The sequence below is a fragment of the Aulostomus chinensis genome, chromosome 5 (genome assembly GCF_037954235.1).
Source record: "Aulostomus chinensis isolate RoL2024-O1b breed Wild chromosome 5, RoL_Achi_v1.0, whole genome shotgun sequence".
NCBI lineage: Eukaryota > Metazoa > Chordata > Actinopteri > Syngnathiformes > Aulostomidae > Aulostomus > Aulostomus chinensis.
Genome location: NC_141324.1, coordinates 28821780 through 28842399, shown reverse-complemented (window position 1 = coordinate 28842399; position 20620 = coordinate 28821780). Strand labels below are relative to the sequence as shown.

Below are 20620 nucleotides of genomic sequence, written 5' to 3'. Positions count from 1 at the left end.
ACAGGAAACCAACGTCAGAGCACTCAGAGACATTAGACCAGGACAGAATATCAATCTGGACCCATTACACGGGTTGATGCGAGGACACCGAGGCTGCTGGAGGGTTCTGATGTCCCCAGACATTCACTTTAAGGGTTTTGTTCCGATATAACTGCAGTGATTCCATTCGCCGGTCAAAATAAATTAAAAAAACGTACAGAAGAATGTGTTATATGCACGTTAGAAATGCTTCCAAAAGATACATGATAGCGTTTGTTCAGGCATGTCGTCTTCCTACAGTCACCCAGTCAGTTGATGCTGAACTAACCACAATGTGCTAAAAGCGGCGGAAACTAGCCACAGGCTAGCGTGTATTAGCTTAATGATTAAGCTAATGCAGCTAAATGACTCAGCTAATATCGCTTCATAACTAAGTTAATGCAGCTTAATGAATGTATAAAGTAAACGTCAAATGCAGCCATATTCACAAAGTTGTTTTTAGCATGTTCAGTAACAGGAAAACAGCTTTACTAGTACACAATTTGACCCACCAAGTAACGTTAGCAGTAGCTGTTAAACTAGTGGGTTAGCAAGGGAATGCTACATTAGCTTACCTGTGGCAATTTCATGTGAGTCATTGTGAATTTCAGTGACTTGGTGTAACATGGTTGAGTTTGAGTTTATTATCTGGTGTGTAAACATGAAACCACAGGTTCACAATGTCACTTTCAAACTGACTGCTTCTTTGTTTTGAGTCAGAATCTTGTAAGTTGCTAAATAGCTAAGTTGCTATGTAGCTTAGTTGCTATGCAGCTAAGTTGGTTTCGTGGTGGGCAGCAACTACCAGCTCTATTAATTAGTTATAAATGTATTGATAAGCATTCAGACCAATTGCACTTTTGGCTAATCAATGCAGAAACAGACAAAACATGTTCTTTTTACCACATTAAAGGCTGTAAGATCAGTTTTTATTTCTGATGTTCCAACTCTGAGGGACTTTGATTGGAAAACTGGATTCACTGGCTGCTCGTTCTCGTAACTTCTTTCATATTTCAACAGTAATTTGTTTACTTCCTTAACGAGATAATTTTAACACTGATCTAACTTTGATTTGTCAGCCTGCAGGCTAACAGGAGTAGCCGCGCCACAAAGCTCCTCCCACTTCAACCGAATAATGAAATAAAAGTGGAGATAAAACTTTGTGAGACATCAAACATCCCCCTTTTAAAAATATGACTGTAAAAGAACAACAATAAAAAAAAAGATTTCTGGTTTATTTTCGATCATCTCACTGCTACGAGGCACCTCGCTGTGTACCCGCCGCTCCTCACGTAGGCGGCGTCCGTGACGACGGCCCAGAAACCGGAAATCACGAGTCTGATTTTCAAATTAAAAGCAGCGCTGTTAAAACAACCCACTTCGCATTTATTGTGAAAGTCTCTTCCCCCCCTACCCCAACTTCGGAAAGACCGCGAGCTTGACACTGGTACCCTCACGACTCATCCTCCGCGATGCGGGACACGTGTTTCTGTAGTTTTGCGTGAGGCTCAATTCGTTTCATCACCGTAACTTCATTCTTGTAACAATTCGGATCATATCGATGCCGGACGTTGAGAGAACATAAACAGAATTCCCGCCAACGACCTGCAGACCGAGCTTTTTTTTTCTTTTTCTTTGACAGCAACCGTGACGTGACTCGACATCACGAGGGCGACACGACAACACCACAGGTGAATCATTGAGTACATCGACAGACAGCAGAGTCCCGCTGACGATTATAGATGATTGACATGATTGGAAACCATGGAGCAGAAAGTACACACACGCACGCACACGCCTGCAGCAGGTCTGCAGGAACACGCACACACACACACACACACACACCCCCTCCAGAGTCTTGTTCATTAATCACTTGTTGCTGTATCACAGCTTCTCTGCCCCGCCCCCCCTCCCGTGTGTGTGCGCGCGTGGGGGGGGGCTATGTGCAGCTGGATGGTACAAAATGTGATAAGATGATTTAACATCAAGCTCCACAAACGCTGCAGCGTCCATGAGAGCAACGCGTGAGGCGGTGAGTGAGTGACGGCGTCACGTGTCGCACAACCGCCGTTACCGACTTGAAGACGTTAAAAATTAAAAAGATGAAACACATCTAACGGAATGGAGAAGATTTAACGCTCCTGCACACCCAGGGGAGACGGTCTGTCACCTGGTAGAATCCATTATCGGACAAGACCGAAGCCATACACCTATTTTCGGACAAGGACGAGCTGCATCCGGTGCCTATTTGGACTTCTGACATGAACGTTTGGACCTAGCAGACCTGAGCTGGTTGGTTAGTTAGTTGGTTAATTAGTTAGTACCTGGATGATACCGCGCATGTTTGCTAGCAGTCCATTTAAACGGCCGTTAGCTCAGCGCGTCCCGGTTTATTCAATGTCAAGGAAAAGGATTAAATCAACTTCAACACCAACAGAAAAAATAGAGGAAGAAAAAAGTTTTCCTCCTTTTTTTTCTTCCTCCTTTATTTTGGACGTGAAGTAGAAGGCAATACCGTCCGATAATGGAACCCAGGCTGAAGCGTTACCTTGGGCATCTCCTCCGCTGGTCAGCACAGCGATGGATTTGCCGGCGCCGGAAAGATTCTCGAAAAATTTGCGTGTGTCCTGCCGCTTCGGTGCCGCCATCTCTCCCGCCATCCCGCCGAGCTCAGCTCCAAGTGTCCGGTTCGGTAGGTGGGCCGAACCTGCAGCAGAGAGCGGATCCGAGTGCCTCCGAGAGTTGACGGACTGAGGTGGTGGCGTGAGTGACTGCAGTGGTTGCCGCCCCCCTTTCATCACAGACACGCCCCCTTTTTCAGAGATACTGGAAAAACAAAGTCTCACTCTGTGTTCGCGACCGTTCGCCAGAAGTACACACACTCAGTACTACGAAGAAGTACAAGTACAAGACTTGAAACAGAAGTACTACGTCAAGCTCAGTCTGCCTCCTAACATGAAACTTGTTCGTTTCTGTCGTCAAAATTAAAGTCATAAAAAAACTGTCATTAAATGTAAAGTGTTAAAAGTACGAATACTTTGGGAAGCAGGAAGTTGCGGCTCCACAGCGGCCTGGAGCAGCAGCAGCAGAGTGAGACGTCCTCACCGAAGCCACATGCCAGCGCGCCAATGGCGTGAGGACCTCTTTGATTGACAGCTGAATCCTCCAATGGGCGCCTACATCACGTACTTCGGGGGAATTCACAGTCGGGGCTCGAAGCTCCTGGATGTTCAGGTGAAACTGTGATAATTTTCACAAGTTTCTGCGTTGCAAAAAAAAAGAAAAGAAAAAAAAAAGCTAAAGTTGATGAAATCATAAAACTTTAATAAAAGATGTTTTCAAACAAAACCGAATCAACAAATCCGTGAAGTTCACGACCTTGAGCAATGCCTGCGGCAGGTTTTGTGGCTGTGATTACCGTTTTCACGGCACTGTTTGGCTTCTCAGACTTGTTGGCCAACAACACATTTTACATTTCGCAATTCATGACAAAAAGGTTTATTTGAGACTGAGATGGGAGCTTTTCTCGTATCTGCGGGGGCAAACTTTGTCCTCTCAAGGTGATTAGATTGGAAGGTGCCACGCAGGGGACATCGGGTTCTGGGCAAGTTTCTCCTGAGTGTTAGCACACTAAAGGCTACATACCTGATACCAAGATACGTGACTTAAATCTTCCTGAGGGAAGACGTTCAGCTTCTCCTCAATTCTCCAAATGCCAGTTCAGAACTCTAACGAAAGTTAGTCCTTCGGAGCCACATGATTCTGAGTGTTTGACATCTGTGGTTTGGAGACGGAGGATCCTACATTTCCCACAATGCCTCTCAGAAGCTTCTGGTAGTTTGTATTTCAGGCTCTCTTCAGCACGAATCCTCATCACCCAGTCTGAGATTACTGATCAAGTTGGTTCGCTCGAGGTTGTCTTTGAAACTTCCACCGATTCGCAACATAGATTACAAAGTGGAAGCAAGCAGAGCTGCAGGTCAGTAAGATGTGAAATGTCCGAAGAACTCAACCCGGGGTCTCCTGCTTCTCTGCCAAATGAGTCTCATTTCACAGGGTTCTCATCTGGAAGCGGTTCTACAAGAACGACTCAGAGGGCCTTTCCAGATGTGTACTTTTGTTTTTCCCTCCTGCATCACTTCATCCAGAAGAGCCAGCTACACATATACATACACATATATATTATATATACTATATAATCTCTCTCTCTCTCTCTATAATATATAATCTGAGTGCTAATAATGTGCGCCACGAAGGTGCGTTGGGCGTTATGGTTGGTCTTTGGTACGCTAGCTTCAAGCTAACTGCATGTGGCTGGCTCTTTCTGTATTCTGGAGTGTCTTAAGAAGTAAAGCAGGAGGGAAAAAAACTACATCCTCATGAGCTCCAGACTTCTATTAGCGAGTACTTGAAAGACAAAATACACTTTTTGTAACTTCTTCATGTCAGTTTCCTCCAACTTCCACAAGTCTTTTGTCCCTGAAGGAAACTGTTCTCATGGGCACCAGGACGCTCTTTGTACTTTCCGACATTCTGAAGGTTTCTAACGGCCTTTTTCCGACCACAATGACGCGTGATACCACTTCCTGCTCGGAATTATTATCCCAATAAATCACCAGAGGAAGGAGTGACAGTCTGCCTCTTCATGGCGGCGCATAAATCCCCCAACAATGGCACTAAGAAGTTGTTTCGATCAACTTTCAAGGCTTACATGTCAAGTATGTTGAGTGTCTTAACTGCCTGTAACCTGCCATAGTTCGTACCTTATAACAGAGTTCATTTTTTTTTTGGTTTCGTTCGCTCATGTGATAGCAGGGACACCCAGGAGGACGGAAAGTGGAGTGTATTCATCTGTGATTCCTGGAATTTGTCGCCCCCTGGTGGCGAGAAGCACCACACACATGCACTTGAGAGAACGACAGACAGACACAGTGCAGCTCAATAAAAATAATTTATTTACAGTGGCATGAATCATAAATTAACAAGCAGCATTGGCAAAAGCAACATTAGAGTTGACAACTTGCATAAAGTGTGTGTGTGAACGTCCGGACATAATAAAACACTCATTCTGCGAAAATAAACTGTGAGTACTGGACTTAACCGCGGCTGAGATGTTTAATATGAACATCCCAGCACGGAGGAGTAGTTCTGTCTGTCTACGAACCACGACAGTGATGGTAAACACCGACACGCTGCGCTGATTAATAACCATTCGACAGAAAAAGTGATTACAAAGAAACTCAGGGGGTTCTACTCTACGAAAGAAACACGCCAACTTTTTGGGGAAAGTCTCTTATCTTACCATCGTCCCCAGAGACAGAGAAGAGGACAAAGACCCGTCTCTCCTACGCAAGGGAGCTGAGGCCCAGGCTAGTTAGCTTAGCACCATGCCTGGAAGTAGGCGGGGACTGTTAGCATTTCTCAGTCGAAAGTTATCAACTAGGCTTTACTCCAATACTTCTCTTTGTCTGCATTATTATAATGATGTTTACGAAGAAATGACAATCTTAAGTGTGGACATGTTGTAATTTCTGTATCAGACACGTAGCCGGAACTACTTTTCTGACACAGTGTAGTGATTTGACACAGCGGCTCAAAACCAAATGTTTGTTGAGGACCAGAGGAGCCACCGCTGCTCCTAATCATGAGGAGGAGGAGGGTTACTGCTGGACACACCAGCATCCTGGACCTGAGCTAGCTGATGCTAACACTTCCCACCCACTTCCAGTCAGTGTGCTGAGCTAACCAGCATCCTGGACCTGAGCTAGCTGATGCTAACACTCCCCACCCACTTCCAGTCAGTGTGCTAAGCTAACCAGCATCCTGGACCACAGCTAGCTGATGCTAGCACTCCCCACCCACTTCCAGTCAGTGTGCTAAGCTAACCAGCATCCTGGACTGTAGCTAGCTGATGCTAGCACTCCCCACCCACTACCAGTCAGTGTGCTTAGCCAACCAGCATCCTGGACCTGAGCTAGCTGATGCTAACACTCCCCACCCACTTCCAGTCAGTGTGCTAAGCTAACCAGCATCCTGGACCACAGCTAGCTGATGCTAGCACTCCCCACCCACTACCAGTCAGTGTGCTAAGCTAACTAGCCTCGGTCTCAGCTCCCAAGGGGAGGCTCTGTGTCCTCTTGTCTGCTCTGGAGTTCCTCTGAAGGCTCAACAACTGAAATGTTTCTATGATCAAGCAGAAACACAAAACTGATTAAATAAGAAAAAACTAAACGAGAAGGAAATAAAACGTGAGTTCAAAGTGAAAAAGGTCTGAAAGTTAATTTTACATTCATCGTAAACGAGCTCCATCTGTCACTGTGAACTGGGTGCCAGGAGACTCGACCTCAGTAGCTTTACTTTCCTCTTCCTGATTAAACCGTTAGAATTTTTTAACAAAATCTGACAACAAAAAGTGTCCATATTTTTTATTTATTTTTTTGGTTTGTGATTTTGGGCTGCGCAATTTAGAGAAAAAAAAAATCTAATCATGATTATTTTGACTGATATTTTAATACGATTTTCATTAGAAATCTTTTTTTTTTTTCACCATTGTTCTCATCGATATGTTGACAATTCTGCTCAGACGGGGCAACAATCTTTGAATTAAAATGGTATTTGGACACACATTGAGCCTTTAACATCGCCCCTCCCTGCCATTTCAAGATGCCGTACCGTCACACCACAGCTGAACCTTCGAGAAGATCAACCTCTGCGTTCAGAAGTCTCCAGACAACGGAATTCTGAAACTTGTGAGTATTAAAATTAAGGAATGAGTGGCATGAGTAATATTCAGGGTTCATGCGGTCAAAAAAAAAAAGAAGTTTTTTTTGTTGTTTTTTTTTAAATTAAAATAAAAGAAGCCAGAAATGACCAGAAACGTCATGGCTTCACCAATGCGTGCTGCACGTTCGAGTTGATGAAGTTCAATTCAGACTGACCACTTTAGTTTTGATTAATTAACGTAGAAGTTTATGAATGGAACCAAACAAGTTGTCATTCATTTTGGTTGCCTTACACACACCCGCAAGTTCTCACATGAGTTTGTGTTTTAGTGAATTAAAGTCATGAAAACTTGATGTTAAGGCCTTAAAAAGTCATTGAAAATTAAATGGTTTAAAAAAAAAATGTGTATGAGCCCTGAATATTTTCAGACTTGGTTTTTCTGTCCCGCGCAGGCCACCGTAGCTCACTGATGTTACCGCAGCTCCCACTAACCACCAGCAGAGGTCAGCGCAGGTCAAAGAGTACTTGCGTTAACGCGATTATAAACGAATCTACGATTCTGATCACATGTTACAAAACACTCAGCAGCATGTGACACATGAACGTACAGTTACACACCAGAGAGAGAGAGAGAGAGAGAATCTAAGGCAATATGCTACATCTTTAGCATCTTAAGGTACTTGCATGAAATACAGTATTATGCAACTGATCAAATATCCATCTACGAGTTAAGAAAAGTCTTCAGTACGTGTACAACTACATCAGTCAAAATCAACAGGAAGTCATAAAACATTTAGGTAACTGTACACGAGCGTCCAGGTCCGCTCTCGATTGCCTGAAAACTTTAGACATTCAGAATATTTCCATGGCTTACATTTTCTCGTAAAATCTTTGGGATTTTACAAAAGCAAGAGCGGGAAAAGGAAACGGGTCAGAATCAATGAAAAAAAAAAAATCGCTTCACCGCACCACTTTCACAAGTCTCTTTGTCACAGTCTGTGTTCAACTCATTTGACAGGGCCTGAAATCTACACGCTGCCAGTTACACGTTGGTTTTGTTCACAATTACGAACAGAAACAGCACCTACATGAATAAAAAAAAGCACCTTTGAACTGATTTGATAGAAATATTCCAAAAATATTCCAGTTTGTAAAAGTCGACCCAGCTTTGGTTGTAAAGCGTCACCTGCTCACGTGCCAAACAGCGACATTTCACTGAAGCTGATTACAAAATGTATTCCTTAAACAAAATTCTTCTGGTGTGACATCATCAGGACTGTTACCCCCCCCATGTTGAATCGTCGCGAAGCAGCACAGACAGTGTCTGGCCAGTCCATGACAACCTGATAAGTGTCTTTTAAACGCAGCGGCAGAACGGCGGTGGAGTTTCCTCTTTGAGAGGAAATGTTGCTCTTGGAGGCAGAAATAAGCCAAGTGGTTAAACGTCTTTGAGTGGAGCAAACCAACAACATTTCTGAGCCGAATTCGGTTAAAGGGAGTCGATACGAGTTCATCAAACACTGACGCTAACAAGCTAGTATTAGCTAATTAGCTCTGATTAGCAGATATTTGGTCATAATTCCAAGTATTGCACGCTTACATTAGTAGAACACGACTGTTTGTACAAGATTTAAAGGGCCAGTGTGTCAATTTCATGATGGCTTATTGGCATTTATAACGATGTTTTAATTGGTGTATTCATCACATGGAATGTAAGGTTGTTCCGATTTTCTTATCTCAGAATAAAAATTATATTTTTAAAACATTTAAGAAGCCAGATTTTGACACAGGTTCGCAGGTTCGTATGTGATGTTAGCCTGCAGGCTACCGTCGGCTCCCTAACGCGCTTGGAAAGGGAGGGACGGCGGCTCCACCAACGGCCGTCATCCAACACACTGGTCCTTTGACGGAAATACAGCCAATGTTTGTCCACAAGCTTCAGCAATTTTGCTGCACTTGCTAAAACCAAGAAGGAGAGAAAAGGAAACATTATGAATTGTAGCACTTAAAGCGACTCAATCTAATTTCACCAGGTCAGCGATTCAACCTGGTTAACATAAGCTAGTTAGCTACCGCTGACTTTACAAGGGTAATTATTTGCCACGAGCTTAACTGTCATTTTAAAAAGTGTATCAAAATGATTAAATGGTGAACTTCCTCTCTGAAAAAGTTACGTAGCTGAATCCACTTTAAGTCAACCAATGAGATATTTTCTGCTCTCTGAAAATAACTGTTGAGCTAAAACTCCAAAGTATTGCAGTATTACTGAGGGGACACAAAAAAACAAAAACAAAAAAGTAAATCTATGCATTTACAAACTCTGTACACGTTCCCCCAAAATTCCAGATGAACTCCACCAGGGATACGGCTCCCTGGAACTACAGCAGTTGAAATATTTTTCAAGAACATCAAAATGTACCATTTTGAACGATTAAAGATTCATCTCGCAAATCTCTAAAACCTCTTAAAAACTATAAATACCTGTAAAATATTTTCACGCGCCTTCTCGTTTCAGTCGGGCTCTAAAACAGAACCATACAAGATGAAGTTCAGAGGTTTCATTCACGCTCGTCGACAGCTCGCGCCTCCGACGGCCACGACTGTGACGTCGCGCTCTCTCTCTCTCACACACACACACACACACACACACACACACACGTTTACTCTATCACAAGTACACTGTTTCAGAAGGATTACAGCTGTGTATTTTCAGTGAGAAAACTACAGTAATACATTCATTAAGCAGATACTAACATGAGTGTCTCCGTGCGTCTCCCTGGGAGAAACTAACCGACGGGAAGGTTTTACTTTATTTTCTCCTACAATACTGCTACATAAACCTGGTAATTGCTCAATGTAGCATGTTGAGTACCCAAATGTACAGCAGAAATACTTCAGAAGTACGCCTTTAAAGACAGTGTCGCCATTAGCCCCCGATCCTACTGCTGAAATGTTCGCTTGAGCACACAGAGGAGCCAGAAGTGGTTCTTAGACCATCCAGTGTGAATTCAGACCACCGTCCAGGAGGTAATGATACTACGTGGTGTAGCATGGCGTCAAAGAAGAACCCGGAGCTTTTCTTAGGGCAGGACAGTTCAGCTGTACAACCTTTTACAGCGGTGAGGCTGAGGTGACCTTTGCAGACGTAGTTGCTCGCCAGGTGCCCTCTAGCTATGAAATTATCTTTGTAAAGACACGCGGCGCCTCTCTGAGGAAGGTTTCTTATCGTCCATCGTCCCCAGAGTCAGACGAGAGGACGAAGACCCTCCTCTCCTCTGGGCTGCATTAGGAAGCAAAGACCCACGCTAGTTAGCTTAGCACAATGAATGGTAGTGGATGAGATGTGTTAGCATAGCTTAGTAAGAAGTCTTCAAATACACTACCAATATTCATGTAACTGGATTTCTGTGTCTTATTCATTATGAAAATAACAATTAAAATGAGGAGACCCTGTAATTTCAGACACATCACGGCCAGAACAACTTTCCTGACTGATCTGCTAACGAAAGCAGATGTTAGCTGCTACTGATCCCTGCTAACTGTGGAAGAGAGGATGAGGAGGATCGCCGCTGGGCAGCCGTGACTGCTGGTCTGCATCAGGAACACGTCTGGCTCTGGGAAGATTCCTGATAAAGTTGGTCTTTAACATTCTGGTGCAGGTCACCACTTGCCTAAAGATCTAGTGTGAACTGGAGACGTGAACACACCAGTTCACATGACGGCGGGGCATTCGTTTACCGTAAGTGAATCTAAATTGGCAGGAAAAAAATCATGCGAGGATGTGGATTCTGCTGAGCCTGCTGGGCACACCGTGGTAGCGCAGCGACGACACCATCAGCTACATGAACTCTGGAATCACAGCGATGAACAGTTACACTCTAGTTTTGTGTCACACTTCCGTCCTCTCGGCGTGCGTCACAGTGCTCCAGGTGATCACTTCTGATTCTATAAAATCACCACACTAAAGGCAACTGCAGTTCAAGAAGTTTTTACATATCTTGGCCGTCCAATCCGTGACTTGAACCTCCAGTTGTCTCTGAGCCGAGCGCCGTGACGAGTGTCCCTCACCTTTCCCCAACAAGAGTGGAGCCGGGGAGGTGTTGGTATTTTTGTCTGAGCTCCTTATTGTTTCCCCACCGCAGCAGCCATCAGCAAAAATTCTATGAGAGACAGGAAATCAGAACTAAATTCAAGCAGATCATTGCCTGCGCTACTGAGACGCCTTGAGCAGGTTTCTTGTTTATTCTTATCTTACTGAAATAAATCTTTTATGAAGACCACATTATGCATCACACACGTTTCATATTCTGTGTATCAGAAATGCCTGTCATCAAAAATATCTTGTGATTAAGCCATTTCATCTCCTTTAGGACTACAAAAGACCTCATCTCTGACATGCTAACTTTTTGTTGGACTACAAAAGACCTCATCTCTGACATGCTAACTTTCTGTTGGACGACAAAACACCTCATCTCTGACATGCTAACTTTTTGTTGGACTACAAAAGACCTCATCTCTGACATGCTAACTTTCTGTTGGACGACAAAACACCTCATCTCTGACATGCTAACTTTCTGTTGGACTACAAAAGTACCTCATTACTGCCATGCTAATGGAAATGTAAAAGCCTTTTCTGACCTATGTGTTAATTTGGGAAAAATAACAGACAAAACTACAAATCTAAATTGGGTCAATAAAAAAATCTGTGTTTGCTATTTTTTTCTTTCTTAAGTTGACGTGTCACAAAGTAGCTGCAGGTACCCTGAACTACTGCGTGCTCCTGCAGCCGTATTACCAATCCCACAGCATGTCTGATAAACTGTTTGAACAGATTTGTACAGCCCAGATTGAGTCATGGCTCCTTTGTCTCTGCCCACGTTTGTGCAATGGGACGTTACACACGGGCTTTGAAAGAGACTTGAGTCATTTCTGTTCAGTTCGACTGCGCTCTGACACACACCTCCCCCCAGCCATGTCCACATGAGATCAACACAGGTCAATGCGTGATATTAATGTGTCTCCTGCTTACAGAGTTGGCTTCAGTCTCCTGTGTCAGCATGTCGATTCCTGCCAGCTGCTCCAGGATCAGGCTGCCGTCGCTCACCTAACCAGAAAAATCCACACAGACGTGAAAGCTTCAATCGCACTTGAAGACATAGGAGAGCCGGTTACTGAAATTAAGGGTACGGTCTGAATTTCTTAATTTATTTTCAACTCAAGCTACGACCACAAACGCCAAATATTATGCATTTTTAGCGCGTCAATGTTGCATCTTCTGGAAAGGGGTTATTAATGTACAATCTACAACATAAAAGCTTCCGTATCATGGATGATACGCTCGACACGGTAGGTTAGACAGAAATTAGATCGACCATTTGAATCATCGACCAGGTGTGGAGCGGAAACACACCAGTCGCACCTGGAGATGCTTTTCTGCCTCTTCCAACACTGAATGGTCACAAACCCGTGACACATTTATTCATACTTAAACATAACGTGCTAATATAAAAGCAGAGCAGGTTGCACTTTCCACTGGACCACGTTTCGGCCTCTCACCTGCTCTGGATTCATGGAGCTCATGGAACTCATCTGGTTCATGTTGCCGGCGTTGTTGGCCATACTGACTCCCAGGTTCATTCCGTTGTTGGTGTTGTACATGCCTCCGCTAGGCTGGGTGGAGTACTGCGACTGGGACTGCTGAGGGTACACGCTGGAGGAGACCAGCCAGACGACATGGAAGTATTCAAGAGTTGTTTGAAGAAAAATGAACGTCACGGTTTACTCTTGACCGTCTGTAGTCATTTTGGTTGACTTGTCAGTTTAATACCATCTGCTCGTCTTTTTAATGATTCAACATAAACTCTGAAAATGATCATTTCCATCCACGTGATTTTGTGGGATATTCGCCACATGCAACACACGTTCTCCAGCCACTCATATTTACAGTTTTAAATGATTACATATTCGTGTTTTAGTGTTATTGAATTGTTCTCAATGGACGCGTTCACAACCAAACACCGCCCCGGTGACAGAAAACACGCTACATGAACCGGAACGTAGAACACCAGCCCTGGAGGGTCCCTCAGCTCCTCTATGCTAAAACCACTCTGGCTGACGAGAGACGGTTTAACTGCTCGGTGGTGTGGTTCTACCTGCTGCTAGTGGAAATGTTGGCAGGCTGAGGCCACCCGTTCAGGTCTGTGTTGGGCTGGTAGCTGGGAGGTCCTCCCTGGTTGGGCTGGGTTTGGGGTTGGCTCTGGGGCAGCATGGGGCTCTGACCCTGGCCCATCCTGGGAGACAGCAGGGGGCTCTGGGGTGTCGCAGCCCCACACGGGAAGCCTGACACTGGATCCTGGTGCTGCTGTTGCTGCTGCTGCTGCTGCTGCTGCTGCTGCTGCTGCTGGCTCATTCCTGGGGAGCAGAGGGAGGGACAGGATGTTCTCCAGAGTAGGAACCACGTCCTAATTCCAGTCACAGGTTCTCAAAAACTGATCAGATGATGTTAGGTGATCTTACAAAACCTTCATACTCCTTCCTTAGTTCAAAAACTTGCAACATTGTCTGAGAAGGGCCAGAGGAATCAGATTTTTATGGTCAAATCAGATTATGAACAAAGTACAATGATTACCAGAAGGCATTTGAACTCAAATCAAAAAAGCTTATAGGAACATGGAATAATTCTGGTTCTCCGAAGCCACTTCCCTGTGTTGTGACCATGGATTAGCCTCTTGATTGAGTTATGACAGAAAGCTGTAGAACAGAAAATCCAGTTCAACTTTTAGATTGGCACACAAACTCAAATGGAACAGAAAAGCTTGATGATTCACACCACATGTTAAGTTCAAAGTGGTAGTGCAGAGAGCTCACGTGATGAAAGATACAGAGCCGCGTCTGCACCGCGATTCACACACTCTGATCTTTAAAGTTCTAGTGCATCATGTCTTCATGTTAATTCACGTACAATGATGACATCACGTTACCGCCACCAGAACAACAACAAAGCAACTATTTAGTCCACGAAGCACAATCAGAGCGGTGTGATGCGGTGCCGCTCTGCTCCAATCATATACCTGCACTGCTGAACTGGAAGGCATTGTGCTGAGATGGCGGACTCATTACCCCGCTGTACCGCATGTCTACATTTCCCATCATGCCCTGGCTACCGGGATGATGGCTGGGGGAGAGAGGGGAGGAAAAGGGGCTGGAGGAGGCAGGAGGAGGTGGAGAGGGCAAGCTGGTACCATAGCTGGAGGCCGGGTAGGGGAACTGCTGCGGGTTGCCTTGCGGGAGGCGTGGATTGGTGCCGCCCATGGGCATCGGCGTGGGTGCGGCTCCCCCGCTGGGCATGCTGGGTGGCACGTTGATGCCCTGCGTCCGCATCATCATGGCACGCTGCTGGTGCATGTGCTGCTGCTGCTGCATGTGCTGCTGCTGCTGCTGCTGCTGGCGCTGGCGTAGGTGGTTGCTGAGGTACTCGCGCTGACGCTGGGCCAGCATCTGGGCATTGAGGGATCCCTGGAGAGAGACAGAGACCCAGACTACAACTGTTTCTATGGTATTACACCGTTAATACTGTTTACTACAGTCAGTTAACGCAAGTATGTGGCCCCCTGCGTTGGTACTTACAAGTTATTTACATTTACCTGTGTTGTGGTTAACTACGTTTAAGCTCACCTGTGTAACTCTACTACATATATCAGTCTTGGAGGGTGTATATACTGTATCTTGTCTTTGTATACGGTCGGATTTGAGAATTCTTTGTAGCGTACACTTTGGGTTTTTATTTTTAACCGCTCACTTTCTTCCTCAGCTTTAGTTCTGAGCTGCTGCAACATGAGAATTTCTCTGCTGAGGGATCAGTAAAGTTGTATCGAGTCGTATCGTATCGTGTGTGGTATCGTATCCTGCCATGACGTTGCCGTAGTAACGTAGGGCTGAATCTTTAAGCTCAGATATAATTCAGCATTCATGATGTAAATACTGTTACAGAGAGAGAGAGAGAGAGAAAAACCCTTCCTCATCTGCCCAACCAAGCATGTCGTCAGCTCAGCTGAGACGGGGCGGAGTCGTCTGTGAGCGACTTTTATCACATACTGACCTGGTTTGATAGGTTAGACCTTAGAGGTAGATTCATGTTGGAGACTCCACTCATCTGGTTCACCATCGGCTGACGGTTCTACGTGTAAACACAGAGAGAAACCGATCAGCCCCGCCAGTAACCCCCCCCCCCCCCCCCACACACACACACACAACTTTCTTTTAACACGATCATTTTCTGACATCTGATACATTCAATTTATTCATGAAATCTCTGGACTCGCAGGTGAACTCCTTTGGTTGACACCCACCAAATGATTTACCTTAATTCTCCACTAGATGGCAGGTTAGTCCTAAACCCTGGAGATGAGGGCCTCAGGGATACTTTCTCCCTCAAATCCACACCCCTCCTCCTCCTCCACACCTCTATTATGCGCAACTTTATTACATACAAGCCGAGCTTATATAAAAGAAAACTGTCATGGAGAAGAGGGTTAGGTAGGGTCAGATGCAAGAGGAGGTGCAAGCCCATGCAGTTACGCATAAATACAAAGACATAATACATAAATTGATAAAAGCAAAAAGGTACACAATGTACAATAAAAACTGGAACATTACAAAGAAATTGGTCTTTTGAAGAGGCAGATGAGTGTTTAGAACCACTCAGTACAGTCTGCCGAGGTAATCATCTTCATAGATGAGGAGTGTGTATGTTCAGGTCATGCGTGTCCATTATTACGCGTCTCAGCAGCAGGGAGCTGAAACATTTTTGTTCCTCTCTGGCTGCTGCTGCGTTTAAACCCGGTGAACTCTGCTGGTCTGGCTGTTTGCTTGGTAACATCAAGTCTAATAAGAAAATGCGTGTTTTCACTAAGTACACGCTTGTCCTGGGTAAAACACACGGCGTTGTTTGGAGAGTCTAATGAGAGGCATCGTGTACTTTCTCAGTTTGACTCTCTTTCAGGGCAGTATCAAAGCACTACTTGTCAACTTGTCAATTTCAACCCCTACCAAGCTTGTAGGAGTTACTGGGTGCCACGTACCAGCTGGGCCTGGAGTCTGTGCTGCAGCTGGAGCCTCAGGTTGTTGGGCTGGGGGGGCACACCAGGGTTAGGCACTCCTGGCCTCATCCCGGCTGGTCTGGGCGCCACGCCCCCCGGCATCCTCATCATAGGTGCGTAGCCCGCCATCCTCTGCTGTCCCATGTGGCCACCCATAGAGGGTCCATGGTACCCCCCATCTGGAGGCAGGCCACCGTAGCCCGGCTGTCCCCCGTAGTGCTGGCTATACAGGGGAGGCTTCATACCTGTCGCTGGGTCAGCAGAGCCCAGGAACTGGTCCTGGTCTGACAGAGGACCCTAAAACGAGAGAAGATGGAATGAGTCAAAATCCTTTTAGTGTCCTCACTTGTAGTTCATCCTCATTTTTCTCAGATTTCCTTCATGAGCGACCACAGAATAAATTCTTGGTCACATCTCACCTGTCCAGCCAGTGTGGGGATTCCCAGCATCTTATCGATCTCTTCCAGTCCCTCGAAGTCCTTCAGCACCGAGCAGAGCTGGTTCAGTAGAGTTCCTTCGTCCGGGGGACCTTCGAGCCCAGCGCCACAGCAACCCATCCTGTCTTCCTGGGGGACGCCGTATGGTGGCCTGAAAGATGGAACTCCGTGTCACTGGTCTGTGTGTTTAAGAGGAACTTAGTCTTTGTGTTCCCTATTTAGGAGTAACCAAAAACTTACTGCATTTATCCATGTTTGCATGTTTGGGACACACTTTTATCAAGTTCCTTTCTAATCACAGCAGTCAGTGTTTGTTAGTTTGTGGAATTACTCGCTGTTTATACTCGTAATTTGATCATGAATAATTCGCCATCGCTCATTTTGAGGTCAGGAGACAACAAGGGGGACAATATTCTTTATTTCCTAACATGTAATGATGACTTTAAGCATTCTCAGACCTGTCAAGGCTGTCTGAAAGCTGCATGGTCTTTACATGCTGTCTCATACCTGTGTTGGTTTCCATAGTGATCCATCATCATCCTGTCTGGCCACGGAGCCGTCTGATTGGGTGGTGGGTGCTGCTGAGGGTAGGTGGGATTCGTCATCTCCATCTCTGATGGGACAAATCCAACGAAAAAGAACATTACAGAACAAAAAATGATTGATTTTTTTAATTTCCATCTCTCCGTCTTCTCCTCTCACCGTTGCCCATCATCTGCATGTTGACCATGGATCTGGACCCAGGTGGGCCGCTGCCTCTCGTGGGCAGAGCAGTGTTGATGTTGGGGACCACACGACTGGGTCTGACCCCCTGGCCCATCATAGGCCCTGGAGTGGCACCCTGAGGGCCCCAGCCCTGCTGCATGGGGCCACGTGCTGGACCGCTACTTAACATGGCTGAAAATGGAAGAACATTGGTATTTATAGATAATTGGAATATATTCATGTACCAGGAATCTTTGTACTCGATGTACTTCTCCAGTGGCTTCAATACAAGATAAAACAGATGTGACTGAAAATGCTGCAGTGTCAGAAAAATTGGAAATTTTTAGTTCAACCAACATCAGAGCAGACACAATGTTTCATAACGCATCCTTCTCCTCACCTGCGTTGGCCATGGCAGCCTGGTTAGCCATGCCTGCGTGGGTTCCCATCATGCCTTGCTGCTGCTGTTGCAGGAAAGAGTAGGGGGCGTTGTTGCGGTGCTGAGGCGGGAATGGTCTGGCAGTGCTGGGGCCCGGGCCTGGGCCCATACTGCTGTCCAGAGACATGGTCCTGACGGGAGGAGCCCCTCGACATGGCTGACCAGGCCTGGGACCACTGAAGCCTGCTGGGGGGAATCATCACTTACACAACTAGAATAAACCGATGTATCTGCCACTCACTCACTGGTCCATTCACGTTTGTTCAGACTCATACTGCATATGTGTTAGTGTATTATATACATACATATCTTCACACATATATATACATACATATATAAACACACACAAAGAAACATATATGCATGCATACATACGATGACACTCATTTACTGTTGCGTCCCACATACATATACATACGTATGTATACATATATTCATACATATATGTGTGTATATGTTTGTGCCACATTTGCAGAGATTCTCTCTGACATTCCTGACACATCACCTTACAGAAAATGGGAAAAAAAAACAAAATTCTGGACTTCGATTGATTCGTTGACTGTCACTCGTTTCATTCTACTTATTAGTGTTGTTGGAAAAATGCAGGTGACCAAACATCATTGTTCTAAGGTCTGATGACACTAAAGTACCTTTTCACAATGGCAGTATCGGGACACAAAAATTTAAAATATTTTCCAAAATGTTCAAGGAACTTCCTCGGTGCTGCAGACGTACCTGGGGGTCCGATGGGAGGGAGGGCCCTCTGCTGGGTGGGGGGGCTGCTGCGACTGCTGTCCATCATCTGCAGGATGTCGCTGATGATGGTCTGCTTGTCCATAGAGGAGCCGGGCGGCACGGAGGAAGAGGACGATGAGGCGGCTGTTGTAACCTGGGATGGCGGCTGGCGGGCGAGCAGCTGCTGCTGGCTGCCACTCTGCAAGTCCTCCAGCAGGTCCTCCAGCTCACTGGTCTGAGGTCAGGCAGATGAGGAAATCAGAAGATAATCTCAAGTTTTGTGACTCCTCAAGGGTTGCTCACTTATCCATAGATTATCTTAAAAATGTAGTAAACAACCTCAAAAAGGAGCCATCTGCTGAAATTCAGGACAGTGCAGAGAAAGAATGACACTGGCTGCAGACTCCTCCTAGAAATCCTGCCATTTAATTTCTAAAATAGAGGGTTTTTTTAGGGGTTTGCCCAAATCAGCCGTGTCGGGTGTGGAGGCTGATCCATTCATACCACTGTACTTGGTACATGTTTCATACGTCCTGCACTAAAATCCACTCAAATCAGAAGAGCATGCTACATTTTACTCATCCTAGGAAACTGGTTTTATATTAATTCAATCCATTTTACTGTAGAGCTTGTACTGTATACAGACTACAGAGAGATGGAAGTGCTTCTGTCAACAAAGTAGCCTGAGAAGTCTTCAGCTGAGGACCAAACTTCTCTATCAAGGTGTTTCAGGAAAAAATATTGTAGGATTTTGTTCTGGTACTCTGACCTGGTGCAACGAAAACTTGACAACGAAAATTTGTATTCACAACTTTAAAAGCCATCAAAACTCCTTAGTATTCATGCTTAATCAACCCCCCTCAACACACACACACACACACACACACACACACACACACACACACACACACACACACACACACACACGATTTCCTGCTACTGTTTGGCCGATGAATAGAGGAGGAGCTAAAAATAAACTGCTGTCACTAATGAGGTCATGTGGGATGTACAGTAAGACACACAGTCACTGCTCTGTTTAGCCAGAGTACACACACACACACACACACACACACGCTTTTTAAAAACCCTGCTTTTGTTGGATGTTGCGAGGGTCCAACATGCTAACACAGAGCGACTGTTTGAGTGTGCAGCTCTCTGTTGTTAGAACTGACATCAATTTTTGTCATGGGAGGAAACTTTAAGCCAAAGTAATGCTGCAGGTAGCAAAACTGCATGCCAATAAGACCCTGAATTCACTGTAATAGAAACTTGAGGTTTGTAGTCGGCAGCAGCTTTGGAGACAATGTTTGTAGTTCCCAGAATTGGCCACTAGGAGTTAGTACAAGAGCAACATCCTCTTGGCGGGAACTTTAAAAAGATGCTAAAGTTTGATGCGTAGTTGTTCTTTGTAGGTTGAGTAATAGGGATGTGTAGACGCATCCCTGATCTTCTCTTAGCACTACGTACCTACCTGTTGGAATCACATCTACCTCACCTGTTACTAGCATGTTCCACATCCTTTACCCGTGAGCAGCAGGCAACGTGGTCGCTGTTGCTGTGTTAATGTCCTCCATTTTTCTTCTGTTGCTGCGCTTGGTTTGTATTTCTGTCTCATGAATTCTAGTTACTGTCTTCTGTGGCATCTTGTTTTCTTTACACGGGTGCATTTTTAACACATCTTGCCCGAGCATTTAATTGTAATGTCCCCTGGGCAAGTGTCTTCCCCTCCTCTTCCTTACTTCCTCCCCCTCAGAGGTCTGTTTATAAAAAAGACATGTCTTCCTCCTCTTCATCCTCCTCCCTTTTCCTCTCCCTAGAGGAGAAGTCCCTCCACCTCTATCTTCTCTTTACCTCCTTTGTTGTTTTTACTCAAAAAATATAACTTGTTTCCACATTTTGACTAATTTGTGGCCATAACATGATATAAAAAGCAATCTTATTATCTTTTGCCCAAAAATGTATCAAATTATGGTAAGAACTTCTACGTTGTGGCAATAAAACCTATATCCTCTTTGTCTCCGATCCACCCAGGGTTGCGTATAAACTCACCAATTAGTCATAAACAGAACTCATCTGCATTTCTCGTCAAATCATTCTAAGTTTAACATAAACGTCTTCACTACAACTCAAAGCTACAACAGCTAAAGTAGCTTCCGACGCTCCAACTCTCCCTCAGAGGTTCTCATGTTTCTGGGAGGTTTAACTCCTGGCAGTTGGGGAGGGAGCCAACACACCAGCCAGCCCAGTATCAGCCTAGCAGCTACTGGGCTTCTCACTTAGAGGTGTTTATAGGAGCTGTTAACATCATCCATGCTTGTGTCAGCCTGTTAACTGCACCGTTTCCCACAGTAGATTCATTTCCTCTGATAAAGTTACCGTCATCTGCTGCTTTATTGGTCCTCTCAGCAGGAAACGACCCTCTAACTAACGCTAAAACATGCTAGCACCATGGTTCTATTGTGTCT

The 20620-nt window shown here is 45.1% G+C and overlaps 2 protein-coding genes across 15 annotated transcripts in view; both read right to left on the bottom strand.

The window, feature by feature from the left end:
• The window catches only part of LOC147262066 (ATP-dependent 6-phosphofructokinase, platelet type-like), a 31698-nt gene extending 28902 nt beyond the window's left edge, over positions 1 to 2796 (bottom strand). For all 8 annotated transcript variants that reach the window (XM_086204485.1, XM_086204480.1, XM_086204483.1 and 5 more), the window contains exon 1: positions 2567 to 2796. In XM_086204485.1, the coding sequence (XP_086060611.1) occupies positions 2567 to 2678 (112 nt within the window). In that variant the 5' untranslated portion in view covers positions 2679 to 2796. The remainder of the gene's footprint in view (positions 1 to 2566) is intronic.
• Positions 2797 to 4957: 2161 nt separating this feature from the next.
• LOC147262065 (nuclear receptor coactivator 2-like) overlaps positions 4958 to 20620 on the bottom strand; it is a 54603-nt gene continuing 38940 nt past the window's right edge. For 6 of the 7 annotated variants that reach the window (XM_086204470.1, XM_086204476.1, XM_086204472.1 and 3 more), the window contains 12 exons: positions 18156 to 18390; positions 17382 to 17606; positions 16979 to 17173; positions 16784 to 16889; positions 16259 to 16427; positions 15822 to 16136; positions 14840 to 14917; positions 13983 to 14256; positions 12894 to 13152; positions 12298 to 12451; positions 11771 to 11845; positions 4958 to 10901 (listed from right to left, as the gene is read on the bottom strand). In XM_086204470.1, coding sequence (XP_086060596.1) covers positions 10890 to 10901; positions 11771 to 11845; positions 12298 to 12451; positions 12894 to 13152; positions 13983 to 14256; positions 14840 to 14917; positions 15822 to 16136; positions 16259 to 16427; positions 16784 to 16889; positions 16979 to 17173; positions 17382 to 17606; positions 18156 to 18390 — 2097 coding nt within the window. In that variant the 3' untranslated portion in view covers positions 4958 to 10889. The remainder of the gene's footprint in view (positions 10902 to 11770; positions 11846 to 12297; positions 12452 to 12893; positions 13153 to 13982; positions 14257 to 14839; positions 14918 to 15821; positions 16137 to 16258; positions 16428 to 16783; positions 16890 to 16978; positions 17174 to 17381; positions 17607 to 18155; positions 18391 to 20620) is intronic. The other variant, XM_086204475.1, reaches the window with a different exon arrangement.